Source organism: Grammomys surdaster, unplaced genomic scaffold, assembly GCF_004785775.1.
Source record: "Grammomys surdaster isolate TR1022 unplaced genomic scaffold, NIH_TR_1.0 125698, whole genome shotgun sequence".
Lineage (NCBI taxonomy): Eukaryota > Metazoa > Chordata > Mammalia > Rodentia > Muridae > Grammomys > Grammomys surdaster.
This window is the reverse complement of record NW_021620534.1, coordinates 1703612-1722478: the sequence shown is the minus strand read 5'-3', so window position 1 is coordinate 1722478 and position 18867 is coordinate 1703612. Positions and strand designations below refer to the sequence as shown.

Sequence of the window (18867 nt, the reverse complement as noted above, 5' to 3'; positions counted from 1 at the left end):
GGAGTCTCCCTAAATTCTTTGAGCTGTTCAAATAAATCTATGAAATCCAAAGGGCAGATTGGGAGAATCTCATATAGACAGTTAGTTAAAAGCAGAGGGAAAACAAACAGGAAGGACTTACAAATGAAATTAGGGAGGGAGATGGTAAAAATATTGGAGACAGAGACCTCAACACTGATATCAGATACTACACCAAAAGTGAAGCAGTATGTAGAACACCTAGCTGATGATTAATGCTACAAAGTGACAGCTTGGTTTCTGGTGGGGAGAAACACTCACACCTTTTGAAGACACAAAAAGCTTTCAATGCTGATTGTAGGCTGAACAGAGGATAGCTTATTCAAATACAAAAACACATACACTGAAATAGTTACAGAAGAAATGTTTAGATTTATCTTTTAAAATGGCATAGGAAGAGAAAAAGGTAGAGAGATGAATCAAAACTGCCCATACTGATATATCTTTTGAAGCTTAAAATGAAAATGCAGGAAAATTTATGCTACTATATCTTCTATAAAGAAAGCTAAGATTTTTTTAAGAGCTTTCATAAAAAAAAAAAAAAAACAACTTGCTACAATAGCAAATCAGATCACAGATTAATAAAAATGTAAATATTAACATATTGATACATTTGTACTATCTCTCAAAGTTTATTATACTTAATTGCTAATTGAAGTGCAGAGACTTTATAAAGATACCCCTCAAAGTAGTGACACCTTGCACTCTTCTAAATTTTTAACTCATGAATCATTAAGCCTATATATTAAAACTTGCCTGGACTTTAAGGAATTACCAGAAGGAAAAAAAAAAGTTGAGGGCAAAGAGCAGTATGTCTTAACTGTAATTCATTTGACATTCCCTCTGTACTTTCAAGTACAGACAGTGAAGATGCTACAAATTTCCTTTCTCTGAAACTGCTAAGTCAAAGCAAAGTTCCCAAGAATCTCTTCTATGTTACTGGAGTAAAAACATAAAATATTAACAGCATTAATACTACAACTGACAACTCATTTCAAGCTTATTTATGGGAAAGCACTGAAGCATAAAGACAAAAAATAATACATACTGGAGGCCGGCCAGGACGACCCCTTTTTCTTTTTCCTTTGACCTCTGTTTCTTCAAGTTCGCTGCCAGCATCAGAATGGGCAGTAGTTTCATTAGTTGAATCCCTAGAAATTGTAGTGAACAAATTAACAAATAAATATAACGCAATTCTGTTCTATTACTTCCCTTCCCTAGGATCACTGATAAAAGCAGCAGTTTAACATTTTCAGAAACTTCAATAAACCAAAAAATATACACTTTCTATCCAATGTCATAGCACTAATAAAATTTATCCTCAAAATAAAAACGAATAAATTTAATGTGGAAATGACAGCTACTCAATCTATAAAATATAAATATGACTGAAAGAATAATTCTTTAGATAAAAAAATGGCTTGAAGGGAAATGTATAAACTCATGTAAGACTATCAGTATATGCTAGTAAATATATGTACTTCTCCAAAATAATTGCATCTGAAAGATCAGTAGTACACAAATGATGTACAATAATAAAAAATAAAATCCTCTTGATTGTAAATTTCACTCAGCCAAATGGATGTCAACACGACTATTTTTGACAAACTCTATTATTAGTGTTCTTTTTAATGACTAGGATTAAGTGCAATGAAAGAGACCCCTATTGGAATGTCACTCGGCAGTAGATACATTGACTTTTGTGCTGAATCACATAACAGTTCTCAATACTGAAATAGTATTTCCAACTTTGAAGTTATCATAACTGACTATCTGATGCACCTTTACGTTTATTCCACATTAGTAACAATTTATCATTTTGTTACTTGTACAGCTAACACACGAAATCATTACATGTAGCATTTGCTGGGTTTCTTGGTATAAATATTCTGCCTGTAACCAACTTTAAACTATCAACATGCCAGCACTAGAAAGTAAAAAAACGGCCTATGATTAAAACTTAATTCCAAATAAAGGAAAAAAGAAAATCAACTTATACCACATGTCTGAGGTAAAAATAACCTCAAGATAGCAATTTACCTTATAGCTGTGAAATAGTGAATTTTGAGTGTTTTATTTTAATGTGACTTATTTCATTTTCTTTTTTTCACAATATGTACATGTGTGATATACAAGCATGTGGTCATCCCACAGTACTCTTGCCTGTAAACATTTGCATTTAACCTCTAAGCCATCCGGGACACTGATTTACTTCATTCTAAGTTTACACAATTAAACTGTTTATAATAGTTATATTGTACTAAATTGACTTACAAGATTCATAAATATTCCATCTCTGATTCTGACTAATCAACAGGACTAAATTACACCTCAAGAACACTTTTAAAGGTCTTCAGAAAACTGAAATTAAAAAAAAAAAAAGAATGCATACTCACTAGTAAGTCCAACTCACAAATTTCTCAATGTGCTTCATTAATACTCTTCTTATTCTTGCTATCCCCTTTGTTTTGAACTCTTCCTTAAAGTTCAATTTTTATTTTCAGATTTTCTGCTACTTTTATTGTACTACATCGCATTCCTTTGATGACCTTACACATAATATGCAGCTTCTATATAAATAATTTTAATGCCTTAACATTTGACTGCATTCCAGATCTTTAACTCAAGAGTATTAACTTGAAGAATGAAAGGCTTCTTTAAGTCACCTCAAATTCAAAACTAAAATTAAGTCCAATTAGACTTGACTTGCTTCTGAATCTATATCCATAGAAATAACATTAATCAACTAATTTTTAAAATTAATGTATATTTAAAATTACTATAAAATTTAGCATCTTCAGAATTATTCTGTCTGTTATTCAGATTCATAAAATTGTATTAATCTATTGTGCCTCTTGCAAACACAAAAGCTCCTTTTCAGTGTAGCAATCTCTCACCAGAAAAAAATATGAATGTAGGTAGATCCAAAGAGGGAAGGATCTGGCAGTATTGGGGGAAGAAAAAGTAAAAATAGTGGTCTCTCATCTGTTCCAAGATTAACATGACATTAAAAAAAAATAAGAGAAAAAATAAAATTAAAAAAATCATTTTATCTCCCTGTCTTCACCATATCCACTATGCTGGTGACTATTTTACATATCTCCATGTGGGAGCCTGTCTATAATACTACTGCTAGTAACATTTTCACATCACTTACTTGCAAATCTTCAATGGCAATGTGAAATCTGAAAAATGCCAGATATATTTCCAATATAATGTTTTGAATAATAATCAAGGCTCAACAAGCTTTATCTTAAAGGTCCACCCAGTAATTATTTTAGGCTTGTAAATCTTCCAGTCTACTACTAGACTCTGGCACCACAGGACAGATGTAAACATAGACAATATATAAATGAACAAACACAGCTATATTCAAAAAAATTTTATTTTTTTTCCAGGTGAAACACTGATTTTAATCAGGATTACTTACAGGAGTATGAACAGTTATAAAGGCAATTATACCATATAGGACAAAACAAAAATCTCCCTAGCAAAGGTTAACTGTCTATACATCTTTGAAGAGGGGAATGGCCTTGTGAGCCACTACCCCAGCAAACGTTAACTGCCTAATAAATCCTACAGGAAGAGACAGGGCCTCATGAACTATTTCTCCTAATAGCCTTTAGCTACCTATAACTGTTTGGAAAAGTTCGAGTCTTATGAGACCTCTCTACTAGTAATCTTATTATTTTCTTTTGGGTTTTGTGGAGGAGGGGTAACCTTCAAAAAATCTGAACTATTAGCAGTTCTCTATCGATCCTTGATCTAGTTTAGTCATTTTTGATTGTTCCAATTCTTCATTTGCTCTTATTCTTTACTACAGTACAAAGAAATACTCTCTCATGTGATCTAGCATATGCTGCTGTAAGGATATTTTAGGAAAACATATGCACTAAAAAATAAAAATCTTTTTTACTATCTGAGTTTTATAAATGAGAGCATCTAATAAACTGATCCACAACCACAGATCTAATACATGGTAGAGTCAGTTAAATTTCAAAAACAAAATTTGAATTCTTGTATTTCTATGGGAGGATATTGAAATGCAAATGTTTTGTATTTATCTTAACTGGCAAACTAGCTAAAAGCTTTTGAAATTAGAGAGAGCTCCAATACAACTATAGGAGAACTCCAGTTCCATCATATAGAAAGCAAACCATTAGTGAAATTAATTTGTGCTAGAATAATCGGCAGGTAAGTATTGATTAATAATACTGTCAACTGCAGCCAGTTTAAAAAATCAGAAGTATTGTTGATGGGTTGTACACTTTTTTGTGTATATGCTTACTTATTAGCATGTAGAGTAAGTCTTTAGTATCAAAAGGTGGGAAAAGACAAGAAAAAGCTGTGTTTTCCTCACCTCAGTCCTTCAGCCTCACTCTGGGCCATAGCACTAATAGTCAGATTAATATCCTACTACAGCGGGGAGAGAGAGGAATGAGTAGGTATGAGTCCTTCATCCCTGCGCAGAACCCAGGTTGAGTTCCCAGAACCTACACGGTAATTAACAACTCTCTGTAAAGCCAGTTTCAAGGTATTCACCTTCTGGCTTCTCCAAGCACCAAGCATGCATGTGCTACACATACACGCATGAACATAAAACACTCATAATACATATTTATAAAAACAATGTTAAAAATAAATATCTACTAAAATATTTTCTATGTGTGTATATAAGATATATATGTATATACTTCAATATATGTGTATGCATATATGTGCATATGTGTTTCAATTTTAAGTAGCTGAATTTATTCCATATTACTAATACAATGTTACTAATAAATACATGGGGCACCATAAAGGTTAAAATAAGGCATGTAGAATTCATTTAAATATTCTTCTATCAATGACTACCCAGGAAAATTTCAATGTTGCATTATTGTAAAAGTACCTGAATCAACTATCCACATAAATAAGCTTGTCATACTATATATCCCAAATTCTATTTAAGACTGATACAGCAGAAATACTGGGACAGTGATGCATGAATTCAAATTTTGAGCAGCTTCTTTTCAATCTCTATAAATGGGCAACATTCACATTGCAAAATTACAGGACATCAGCTATAATTATGTAACATCATCATATTATACCTCATAAAATTGTCATTTTCACCAATCAATTTAGCAACTTAGGCTTAGGTATTTCAAATTCTTCCTTACACATCTTTCTAGTGCTTACCTTTCTACTCCTGTAATTACTACACTGCATTCACAGTTATTTATTAATTATAAGGATCTAATTATGTTCTCTCTACCAACCTCCTGAACCTCAGTTGTTTCCCACTGCTAGGGGAGAAGAGGGATACATTTCTTCAGTGACTTGGAGGTCTACTATGATTATCATTTCTCTCTATTCACAAACCTAATTTCATATAACTCAAAAAGTTAATCATAAAAAAGTTAGGACCGGGGGTGGTGCTAAGTAATAGAGTGCTTATCTAACATGTGTAAGGCCCAAGTTCAATTCTCAGTACTGCCTCACCTGTCAAAGTATTAAATGTGTTAAAATTTTCATAATACAACCAATCTTTCCTGCATAGTACCAGTAACTATATATTTATGGCTAGTTCATTAATACCTACAAACACAATGACAGCAAAGCATGAATCTGTTAGACATACAGTATTTATCCTGAGCTAGGATACTTACAGAATATAAATATATAGTAACATAATATGTTGACGCTGCTTAATAATTAAAAAGAACAATTACAGACAAATCCATCAGTAATTATAGTATATAAGTAAACCAAGAATATAGAATGGGTAATCTGAAAAATGGCCTTTCTGTCTTTCCTATTCGCTGATTTTTTTAAATCACTATTACTGCAAAACAAAAAGTTGAGCTGGAGAAATGGCTCAGTGGTTAAGAGCACTGACTGTTCTTTCAGAGGTCCTGAGTTCAATTCCTAACAACCAGATGGTGGCTCATAACCATCTGTAATGTGATCTGATGACCTCTTCTGGTGTGTCTGAAGACAGCTACAATGTACTCATATACATTAAATAAATAAACATTGAATCTGAAAAAAGGCTTCCGGCAGAGGAAATAAAGACAGCACAGCACTAAGGAAGCAATATGGATACTGGTAACTTCTTTTGGCCAAACTTACAATAATTGAGAGCCAAACATTACAGAGCATAGAAACTGTGGAGGTTCCATGAAAAATGTAAGCATGGCTAACGGTACTACCAAAGAGGGTGTGGCTGGTGTTGCTTAGTACCACCGTTAAAACAAAGTCTGTGCACTGCAACGTAACAACAAGAGCATCAAGCTCCTCACTCATGACACCTGCACAGGACTGACAAGAGAACCTAGAAAGACATTTCTTTGAAGAAACTCCAGTTGGCTGCTCAAAAATTCCACACTCAAACAGCTTACAGGGCCACTTGGGAAACTGAGTGCAGTTGCAGTGGTAGCAGACCCTGCCATCATGTACATAATGTTGGGTTTGCTGGAATGCAAATATGAAGTAAAGAGCAGATATGAGGTATCTGACATGGATGTAAGAATCATGGAGGCTTCCATAAGATTTCAAAACAAAAGCGAGACAGTACACACCAAGTTCACATTTCTCGTCTTCAACCACTGGCAAGGTGCTGAGGGAATCTGTGAGGGTGAGGCTGAAGCTATAATGGAGATAGCATAGTCAGAGATGCCAGGAACATAGATAAAGCTCCAGGTCCAGCTATATTAGTATAATAGAGTGGCCTTAAAAGCAGCAACTGTCCAAGCTCTTTGGTGTTCATAACACTACCATGTGCTCAGAATTACAAACATAGAGCTATAGGATTTAATGTTTTGCTGCTGGGTTCTAGTCCTACTTTGGTCTAATTTCTCCATTTTGTTTTCCTATTTGACCTATTGGGAATAAGAATTTTTCTTGTGACACTGTATCTTGGAAGTAGGTAGATAAATTTGTGGACTTACAATTGATTTTGTTTTGTTATCACATAGGAGATTTTTAATCTGGACAAAATCAATGCTGGAACAGAAAAGATTCTATGGACTATTAAAAAAAATATGCATTTCCCATTATGAAATGAGCATGAGGAACCAGAGAAAGAATTCTACGATGTGAGTGTTTCCTGAAGTCTTGTATCTTAAAGGTGTGATCACTAGCCTATGGTAATAATGAAGAAAGTGGGCCCTATAAGAAATGAGACCTAACAGATGCATATCAGTGAAGGGGATTCCAGAGCTACAACTCTTTCCCTTGCTCTGTTTCCCAGCCATTATGGAGTATGCAGGTTGCTTTGCCCTATACCCCCTACTGTGATAAACAGCCTTACCCACAGGCCTGAAGATCACATAGGCAACAAGGGCAACTAATCCTAAGATAAATCTCTGAAATTGGAAATGAGAGGGAGGGAAAAGTCCTTCTTCTAAGTAAATTGGTTCAGACATTTTTGTCACAATGATAGATTACCACAAGAGTATATAGTTAGACAGATGAGTAGATTAAGTAAGATAGTAACACACACAAAAATTTAGACAAATGTATCCTCTTAAAAGGTCTATTAAATCTTATTCTCCATCTGCCTTATTCAACCAAAGTGCATTTGCCCTGCTCTCAGATCAGCACTATGCACTATCCAAACACATGGTACAGATTTACAATTTTGTGAATTTTTTCTGTTACAAACCACAATACTTAATACTAAATATTAACACTACATTCTTTTTAAGTACAAATATAACTCAAACAATTCTGCTTCAAATTTTATGAGTAATTAATGTGGGGGCCTGTCTAATTATCTAGTAAGTATGCTCCAACCGGGACATAAAACAATACGACAGAAAAAATTATTAGTACTTTCGGGAGTGGTTTGGAACATTATGTGAAATATGTTGCTGGTAAAAAATGGAAATTTAAGAACACAGAGAGACAGCTATACTAATTATAAAGAATCAGAGGAGTTCTGCCAGACATATATCTAAAATAAAGCATAAACAAAAAGTTGGATGAGAAAGTAAGAGTTCCTAAGAACAAAGTAAAGAAAGAAAATACTATGAACCTCCAAACTGTAACATGCCTAAAATAAGGGGTAAAGAGGAACTGAGTAAGTATATAGTCAATACTTAAATTTTATTGTCTACATTTCAAAATCCTTAAAAAAACCAAAGTATTATTCAAACAGGTAAAGGCACATGGAAAGCTTTGTGTCTTAAAGCTTCTAAGAGAGAAACCAGAAGGCTATTTCCTGGAAAAGATATTTGTAATAGAACTATAATCAAAGAAATAACTACTTAAATGATAATCTTTTTATTATAGCTAAATTATCATTATCACATGAAATCAAAATACATGGATCTTCAATTTACAGCTTGATGCAAATTATAAAAGATATAATATCTGCTGTTATATTTTCTAGAAATTCTAAAATAATGTCCAACCCAAAGTCTGTCCAATAAACAAACAAATCTAATAATATCACTCACACACACACACACACACACACACACACACAAAACTGGTATCGCCTGAGATTTTTCTAGAAACCAGAACACCTCAATAATCATAACTTTAATATAATATGAGGAATCTTAGTGAGAGAAATTAAACCAGTAAATGTATTTTTAAAAGTACAATATAAGTTTAATAAATTTTTTTTCAATAGCAAGACTGAATATCTTAGACTTTCCAAACAATACAGTTACTAACATAGCACAGAATAAAGAAACTGGAATCAATATGTAGGAAATAAGTACAGCTCTAATGCAATTTATGACAAATCAGTGTTATAACTGGCTGACTCCTGATATGAGAACATTAATACCTGACTTGTTCAGCATCAGAAAACGTGATGACATTCCAATAGCATAAGCAGAGTAATCCCATACCCTAATATTTAGATTTCAAATATACTCTCTCAATAACAGAATATATTTGATATATCTCATCAGAACCCTGTAATACTGTACTCATTTCTCTAGAAGATAAAGAAAATTTTAATACTTACTGTAACACTGGTAACTCTGAAGTAATCATTGCTGGAGAAGCTATTCCACAGTACAAAAGTTCTGTATAATTCAAACTTGTTATACAACCTCAGAGGTACACCTGTTAATTAAAAAGAAAATTATTTTTAAATAAAATTAATATCATGAAATATCAATCCATCGCACCTAATGACACTATTTGATATTTATCTAAAATAGTTAAAAATCCTACATTTACAAAAAGCTTAGACAAAGATATTTACTATAACTTTATTCATAGCAGATTAAACTTCGGAGCAACCAAAAAAATACTTTAGAAGGTGAATAGATAAAAAAGTTTCAATATACAAATATTATTTGATGTAGAAAACAATTGCTCCAACAAGCCATAAAATTAGATGAAAAAACTTTAAATAAAAGGAGCCATCTGAAAAAGCTGCATATTGCCTAATTATGATTACATAACGTTCTTGAGAAGGTAAAACTATGGCAATCAGTGATTGTTAGAAGTTAGGATGTAGATGGGATATTAGTGCAGTGAAACACTTCTAAACAGGAATAAATAGTATTGTACATTTGTCTAAATCTGTATGATATATAACATCAACATAATGAAGAACAGACTTTGGATGGTAATGGCAAATGTCAATACAACAGCGTCAATAGTTACAAGAAGTATACAACCCTAGGTGACAAATATAGGCACGAGGTACCAAACACCAGATTCCTGTACTTTCTCAACAAATTCATTGTAAACTTAAAACTGCTCTGAAAGGAGATCTGATTTAAAAAAAGAACAAAACACATAGGACCAAAAATAGGATAGAGTGGACACAAGAAACCATGATACAAAAGCAAACAGAAACTTTCCCTGCAGAATACTCCAAAGTATAAAATCTGCTTTAAAAGCTAACTACAGATAAAGAGACATCTTAAAGCACATGACACATCAAATGGGGAGACAAAAATTACAACAGATTTCTTGATGGAAACTATATACTCATGAAGACAATAAAACATTTTTAAATGCTGAACTCACAGAGATCTACCTGCCCCAAGTGCTAAGGATTAAAGGTGTGTACCACCACTACCCTTATGATAGCTTTAAAAATGTCTGAATTTTAAAAACTGCTCTTTGAATTGCTGATTTGAATTTTACTTTTAAAATCATTATCAGAATTTTGGCTTTATTTTTTTTAAAGATTTATTTATTTTATGTATGTGAGTACACTGTTGCTGTCTTCAGACACACCAGAAGAGGGCATCAGATCCCATTACAGATGGTTGTGAGCCACCATGTGGTTGCTGGGAATTGAACTCAGGGCCTCTGGAAGAGTAGTCAGTTTTCTTAACCACAGAGCCATCTTTCCAGCCCCAGAATTTTGGCTTTACATTAAAGCAGAACTTCCAACTACTTACTTAAGTGGCCCTCAACATCCTCCTATTCTGTACTGCATGTTCCTGTGAGGTGAACGCTCAGCATTCATAAGTATAAAAATGAAATGTCCATTAACTCTAAAAATATAAAAGATGCATTGGTCCCTAAAGCAGAATTCCACCTAAGAGTTAATTTATCATGTAAAAATAAAGACCGTTTACAGTATGTAAACTTGGTTTTCTATTTAAATGTATACCAAAAAATTTTAAAAAATTAATGTATTTCAAGAAATTAATTTATTATTTAATTTATTATCAAGAAATGTTTGGTTTGTATGCCTATCTTACATACCAATAAAATTTCTTAGACAGAAAGACAACTGAAAAAAGTTCAAGAGCCCTAGATTGTGAAATGACCAGCAGACAACCAAAGAGGCAAGCTTAGAAATAAAGACTGAATACAAAGATTCAAGAATTATTATCTACGTATGCATGCTCAGAACTGGGTGCCTGCTTGATGTCAAAGAGAAAAATAAACTTGCATCTCTCAAAAACTGCTCAAGTTTGTGCTAGTAAAATGTGAAGATAAAAGCAGACAGACCCTGAAGTGAACAGGATACTGATAATGAGTATCTTGGCTAATAAAACCAATCTGTAAACAAAACCTTTTTTCCATTTTTGTTTCAGTTCTTCAGTGAAACCTATCATATTACTTATTTGTTAATCAGGATGAACATCTGAGCATCTATAAGAAAGATAAACACTGTTTTAAAAGATAGTTTAAGAAAAGTAACATGCATAACTCTCAATAGACATCATCAAAAACGTGAGACAGGGTAATTCACAGAATTAAATATTTAAGATGCCCAATTTTAACAAAAACCATCACTAGATATAATAATTTTAAAAAGTGACCCATTTTCACTAAAAAAAAAAAAACCTTAAAGAATCTCAGACATTGTATACATGAGACAAACATTCCAATCATCTCTAAGACACTGAGAAAGAAGAAAATTGAAGACTTTATGACAGAAAAATTCCAACTGTCAATAAAAACAGAAATCTAAACATCCAAAAAAGTCAATGAGATATAATCAAACAAACTAACAAAAGTCAGGGAGAATCCTGAAAGAATTAAAAAGGATGTGGGGGATGCTTTAATGATTTATTAGTAAGATGACTCAATGAAATGAAATGTTTTATTTTGACTTGTAGGTCTTGTTTTTAGATGACCTGTGACTGATTGAACCATCAAGGTATGATGTTTTTTTGCAATGTCTTAAGCTTGGTAATTAGATACAGTCCATTTAAAACCAGTTTTAGTTTTTGTCTCCCAAATTAAAAATTCACCTTAGTTAACACTGTAAAGACACAGTAAACTGTACAAAACCCACCAATCTTTATGCACTCAGGAAGCAGTGTTTAATAAATACAAAGAGGTTAGAGAACTAGTATTAAAATAATAGAGTTTCAATATATTTAATGTGGATAATTTTTTTCTTCTTTAAAAAAAGAGTTGGGTGGTGGTGGTAGTAGTGTATGCTTTTAGTCCCATCACTTGGGAAAGAGAGGCAGGTGAATCTCTGAGTTCTATGCCATCCTGGTCTATAAAGTAAAGTTCCAGGAGAGCCAAGGATACATGAGAAACACTGTCTCAAAAAACGAGGGAGGGACTTTTTTAAAAAAACTAATTGAAGGTAGAAAATCACAGTTAAAACAGCAATTGTTTTAAGATCTTTTTAAGGACTTATGCAATACATCTTCCTTTTTCACAAAATGTCTTGTTTTCTCGATAATAAAATAATTAACTTCCTATGGATAGGGAATTTTTTGTATCTTATTCACTGTAATAATCATCATAAATAAAACTTCTTCTGAGTAAAATAAGTGTGCTAATCAAAGAAATGTGAATCAAAACTACCACAGCTCATTTTAATACCAGCTATCAACAAAAAATAAATATATGTTGGCAAGGATGTGGAGAAAGAATATAGTACAGCTGTAAATTAGTTTAGTAGTGGAAAACCATACAATACACATATACCAGAATAACTAAACTGCTATGCAGTCTAACCATCTCACTGAGTATATATCCAAGAGAAAACAAAAATCAGTAGGGCAAGAAGATATCAAAACTCAGTTGACCTAATTTCTATAAATAGAGGTATCAACAGAAAATGTGGATGGATGGTAGGGTAACTACAGTAATGTACAGACCATTTTAAAGCATCTTGAATGATTTTGAATGTTATCACCATAATAAAACTTGAGGCGATGAATATGTTAATTACTCTGATTTGATAATATATGCATCAAAACATCATGCCCCTCAAACATATGTATGCATTTGTGTGTAAGAAAAAGTGCACATTGAAATAAAGGACAGTTGAGAGATTCTTTCTCAATGATTGTGACTAGCTAAATCAATGACAAAGATCAAGGAGGGTTTTCACACAGCATAAACAAGGGCTGGGAGAGATATATCAAAATGGAGGAGAAAAGTTTAGAAAATTCCCCAAATGAGACTCTACATGCATACACAATCCCATGACTCAAGAATGTCACAATAAACAAAAATGAAAACAAACAATACATGTCTAAAAAATATTTCCCAAAGCTTTATCTCTGAAACTGCATCTCCATACAGCTTCTCAATTTCTTATCCAAAATGTTTGCACACAATCTTAACATAAAATACTTATAAACAGTCATACTTTAGCTGCATTTTTCTTTTACATTCAACATTCTAACATTTTCTTAGACTTTAACATTAAATACACGTCACCAAAAACATTTTCCTACCTTCTCAGCTATTACTGATCCTGTTATTATTCTGCTCTTAAGAATTTTAACACTGTATTTGTCTAGCAACTCCAACCCCACCCCACCCAATCTTCCTTTCCTATATTTACACATACCCTTGGAACCCTGTGGTGGTTTTCTGAGATGTGTCCCCCATAGGTTCACATATTTTGAACATTTAGTTCTCAACTGGTGGTGCCATATGAAGAAGTCATGGAACCTCCAGGAGGTCCAGGCTGCCAGTAGGAAGTATGTCACCAGAGACTGGCTTTGAGGATTTACAGCTTCTTCCCACTTTCAAGTTCACTCTCTCCATTTTGTTTTTCTATTTGAAGAAGTGTTAATTCAGCTTTCTGCTCCTTTTGCCATGTCTGTCAGTTGCTGCTATGATTTCTCTCTGCAATAATGAACTATTTTTCCCTCTTGATCACGGTGTTTCATCACAGAAAAAAAACGTAACTATTAAAATCTACACAGACACCACTATACTAGGAAGGAGCAAATGAAAAGATCTAGACTCATTCAAATATAAGCTGCATTATATCCTACACTTACAAGGTTTCATATTGCCTTGTTCATCCTGTAACACTTTTCCATGTATTTTTGTTTACAGTGTATTTTTTATTTCACAAAAAAGTCACAAATTTCATTCAATTCTTTTTTAATAAATTATGTGTGTGTGTGTGTATACACACACATACATACATACATACATACATACATACATACATACATGCTGATGGACTCATTTTTCAATTAACTTTAGGTTTATACAAGTTTGCATGCACAAGGTTTTAGGGATTTCTTCACAGTTCTAGCTAAAAAGTTGTATGAATCTTTAGGGAGAAATCTTTCTATTACTAAAAATTACAATTTTGTATGTAACACATAGAAAGGGGCTTTATAACCAGCAAAGGTAAAGGTAAATAACAATGGATGAGATATAATAGAATGTGAAAACACTCTCCTTTTATAAACAAGGCCCTGGGTTTAATTCAAGGAGCACATACACATCTAGTAATAAAAATTAAATTTATCATACACTTAGGATATAACACTAGGATACTAGTGTTACCTAATAAAAAAAATTTGGTTAATTAGTAATTAAGAGGTTTTCTTTTAATGATACTGTAAATGCAACCACCTTCTCATGAGTTCAGCTAGTTATGTGACCATTGTAAAATTTATCTTAGGAGCTGAAAAGATGGCTCAGCAGTTACGAATACTAGCTGTTCTTCCAAAGGACCCAAGTTGACTTTCCAGCTCCAAATGGTACCTCATAACTGTGTTTAACTCCAGTAAGAAAATCAGACACCATCTTCTGTCTTCTATGGACACCAGGCATACATGTGGTACACAGACATACATGCAGACAAAATACTCATGCATATAAAAGAATTTTTTAAATTATCATTTAAACTGGGCATAGTGGAATAAGTCTTTAATCCAAGCACTTGGAGTAGAGTTTGACACCAGCCCTGGTGTAAATAAAAAATTCCAGGATAGCTAGGGCTATATAGTGAGAAAGGGAGGGAAGTAAGCAGGGAGGGAAAGAGAGAGGGGGACAGGCTGTGGGGAAGGGAGGGGAGGGGAGGGACAGAAGAGATTATGGCTTTCAACACTGTCTGTTGGCCAAGATGAATTGGGTCTGATGAATCCCAACTTTGACACTTGGAATAGCTATATTATCTAAGAAATGGAGAAATGGTAAAAGCACTAATGGGGCAGATCAAACCCTGATAAAGCACTGAAATCAGAAGTCAAATTCAAAATGATAAATCTACTAAGTGGAAGAAAATAAATGAGAGTAGAGGCAAGAGAAAAATCTGATATAATATAAAAGATGAGGACCAAAGAAGGCTAAAAACAAAACTCTAATGGCTACAGGAAGGATACAGTGAAAAGAAATTCATTCAAGTATCTTAGTATTAATCCAACATAGAAATTAAGATAGTATTATACATAAGCATTCATTATCTTATTTTTAAATATAAAATTTGAGGTTTAAGTTTAAATAAATGTATTAACATACAAAGCTTACCAAACTTATGTCAAGAGGTGTGATCTTTCAACCATACAACTAGCTGAACAGAAATAAATGATTAAGTAGACTGTTCTAAATTAAAGATCAATGAAAAACATCAACAGCTTTTTAAATGTCTAACAAATAATAAAAACCCAAAACATAACTTCTTTTATACTACAACACCCTATATTGCATACATGAAAAAATGTTTGCAAATAAAAACTGACAGTCTTGCCCATCAAAATTGCAAGAATGTTTCCCTACACTTTAATAAAATATTTTTCTGTGGTTTTTAAAAATTCCAAAATCACCACTAGTCTCCAAAGACTGGGGTAGGAGTGAGGGGCAGAAAATAATACATCCTTTTAATTATTTTACTAACAGATCTACTTACTCATAAATCAAAACTGGCAATTTAACAACTTAATCATGAAAGACAACTATCAAATGTAATGATTATACATAGAAAATGTTCCATTATGTTCTTGAACTAAAACAGGTATCTACTCTTATAGAGATTCTGAAAAGGGGAGGGTAAAAAATGAGAAAATAATAGCCCTCAGGGTTAACTGATATAGCTTAGTGTTTAAGCACAAGTACTAATTTGGATCCCTAAAACCTTCTATAAATGTCTGGTGTTTAAGTGATAGCATGCCTGGAATTCCAGTCTTGAAAGTTTTAAACAGAAGATCCCCAGAGTCAGCTGACTAGGAAAGCTGGCCATATCCACGAGAGCTATGGATTTCATTGAGAGACCTTATCTCAATGAATAAGGTGAAGGAGCCATGGAAGTTGATTCTTAACATCAACAACCTAGGCATTCACACCCACCCACACCAAGACAAACAACAAAAACATGCATGCACACACATATGCTCTCATCAAAATAAGTAATTACATATAATACTAAATTTTCATATAGAAATTACTTCAAAAATGCATAAATAATCACTACCATATTAAAAGAAAAAAATACAGAGCTGGACAGACACCTCGGTTTTTGGGTACCAGTAACCCATCTTAGGAAGCTCACAACCATTTGTGACACCAGCTGCTAAGGATCCAACACCTTCTAGTCTCTGAAGGCATCCTTACACATGTAACATAAACACACACACACCATAGAAATTCAGTGAAAAGAGTACCTATGTATTCACATGTTACCATTGTTTTTCCTCCATAGAAGGTCAGCAATTATAGAGATTTGGGACTAATGAACTACAACCTTATGTTAATTAACAAGTATAACTGCAAATATTGTATTTCTAAATAAGGTCACACATAGAAGGGTGAAAGTTAATACTTTAACAAATGTTTTCACAATAATATTCTTGTAGCACTTACTTGAAATCATAAGAAATGTTGAGTGATGTGTGTGTTACCTATGTGCATTTTAAAATTATTGCTAAAAACAAGATAGTAAATAGTTTAGGAAATAGTCTTGGTTTTACAAATTTCTTCTCATTCATGAGGTAAACAATAAGCAAAGTAATAAATGAAACAATTTCAGGTTGCAAATGATGTCAATGCTGGGTGATAAGGTATTTTAAAAGGATAGTCTTATTTTCAAAGAAATGACATTTGAGCTGAGTCTTGAAGGACATGTAAGTCTAATGGCCAAAGCAGAATATTCTTTACAACAGGAGGCAAGTATTAGCTTACTTGAGCAACAAAGCCTTATGCCAAAAGTACAGCATGGATACTTCTCAGGCCTACTACTTTTGAAATTATTAGGTAAACTTTAGGGCTTTTATTGGTTTTAATTACTTTTATTTTACATAGAATGCCTGCTGTTCGCATACTTGTAAGCATGCCATGTCCATGTGCAAGTGTGGAGGTCAAGGACAATTTGGGGAGTCAGTTCTCTCATTCTACCCTAAAATCCAGAAATAGAAGTCAAGTCATCAAGTTTGCAGGGCAAGGACCTTTACTTACTGAGTCATCTCCCTGGCATGACTTCTCAGTTTAGAAACAATTTTATTGAACTATTTCAACTTTACTAGGTAATTTAAATTTGTACAAACCAGTAATAAACTGAATGTATTGGTTCTGCCCACAGTTTTCAAAGACATATGAAGCAACATTAACCCAGTGTAGCTTAAGTCAAGACAAGCTACTCCATAATATAAAGCTACAATGATATGATAGTTGTGTATGTACTATTAAATATGCTCTACAATTGGGAGAAAATTTGGAGAGGGATCTTTAGACAAGGTTAACATCATTGTAATATTCTCCCAATAAAAAGGTTTTTCATAATGCTAACGGGTTTTGAAATTCAGTGTAGAAGAAAAGTTATATAAGGTATAAATTTCCCAAATCAACCATAGTTTCAACTTGACTCACTGGAGCTCCATGTCCACCAGCTGCCTAAGGCAATCATACTTCTGATCAAGTCTGAACTATTTGTTTCTCTAAAAGGACCCAGTACTAAGCTCACTAACTTTGAAAACATAAAATTCATGGAAATAGTCAATGTCCAAAATGACTGTACTAGGAAAGACAAAATTCACAGCTATGATCTCTCACTGATAGAGCTTATACAATGAATACATATGTATATAACTATACTTTAACACAACTACTAAGTTTAATGAGGAGAGATATATATATAATGGTAAACTCATCAAATCCATTTACGTCTTATTTCTTACAACTATGCAGTGTGCCTATCATGTGAATGTGAATATATATGCATATATGCAAATACACAGTCACAAACTCCAGTTATAACTTTCTCATGTCATTTTTTAGTATGTCTACAAATGAATGATCACTTTAACTTCCTTATTAATTTTTTTAGCCTTGATCATCCTATAATGCCTTTCATGTAAAAATCTAAACCTATATTAAACTCACATTTTCCCTTAACAAATAGTGTGCAATATTATAAGAATCAGAATCCTGAAAATTGATACCACTACAAATTTCATTCTGAATATTAAAGCCTTCAGTATGACTCCATAAAACAGAGTAGCCTCTTGTTTTGTTCTTATTCCATGCTCCTGTGAGTTAATTATATTAATCTCCTCTAACTCCTTCCCTAAACAGGCAGAACCACTGAAGATGCCTTAAAATATATAATGGCTGTTAATGTTCTACCCCTGCTAAACACAGCACTATCAGGTTCCCTTGACAGAAAAACAGCTTATAGTTTGCTCTGACCTTTCTCACTCTCACTGACTAAAGAAATACATATTCATTATTTAAAGCAACCGTTCCAATAATATTCCTATTGGAAAGTCTCTAGAAAATATTTTAAAACATTAGGAATTATTGAAAGCATTTCCTAAAATCATCTTTAACGGACATGCTACTCAGCTTTATAACATCATGGCACAATAACTGAGATAAAGCCAGACATGGTAGCACATATCTATAATACTATCACTCAAAAGACTGAAACAGCAGCAGGTATAAGTTTTTGGCCAGCATGGGCTAATATGTAAATATCCTGATTAAGAAAAAACAAATTTTAAAATTGATATAAACTACTACAGAAGAGATTTGTTGTGCTTCACAATTTCTGAGGTTTTAGCCTATAGTTAACCCTCTTTATGGTCCTATGGTAAGATGGACATCATGACAGCTAACACAGAGGGCATGAGGAAGAGGCTGAGGACAGAAATACCATTCAAGGCAATGTGCTGGCTAGTTTTATGTCAACTTGACACAAGCTAAAGTCATCTAAGAGGA

The 18867-nt window shown here is 33.1% G+C and overlaps 1 protein-coding gene across 3 annotated transcripts in view; it reads right to left on the bottom strand.

Moving 5' to 3' along the window:
- The window catches only part of Stag1 (stromal antigen 1), a 344086-nt gene that overhangs the window by 271677 nt on the left and 53542 nt on the right, over window positions 1–18867 (bottom strand). For all 3 annotated transcript variants that reach the window (XM_028788047.1, XM_028788048.1, XM_028788049.1), the window contains 2 exons: window positions 8987–9087; window positions 1067–1169 (listed from right to left, as the gene is read on the bottom strand). In XM_028788047.1, the coding sequence (XP_028643880.1) occupies window positions 1067–1169; window positions 8987–9015 (132 nt within the window). In that variant the 5' untranslated portion in view covers window positions 9016–9087. The remainder of the gene's footprint in view (window positions 1–1066; window positions 1170–8986; window positions 9088–18867) is intronic.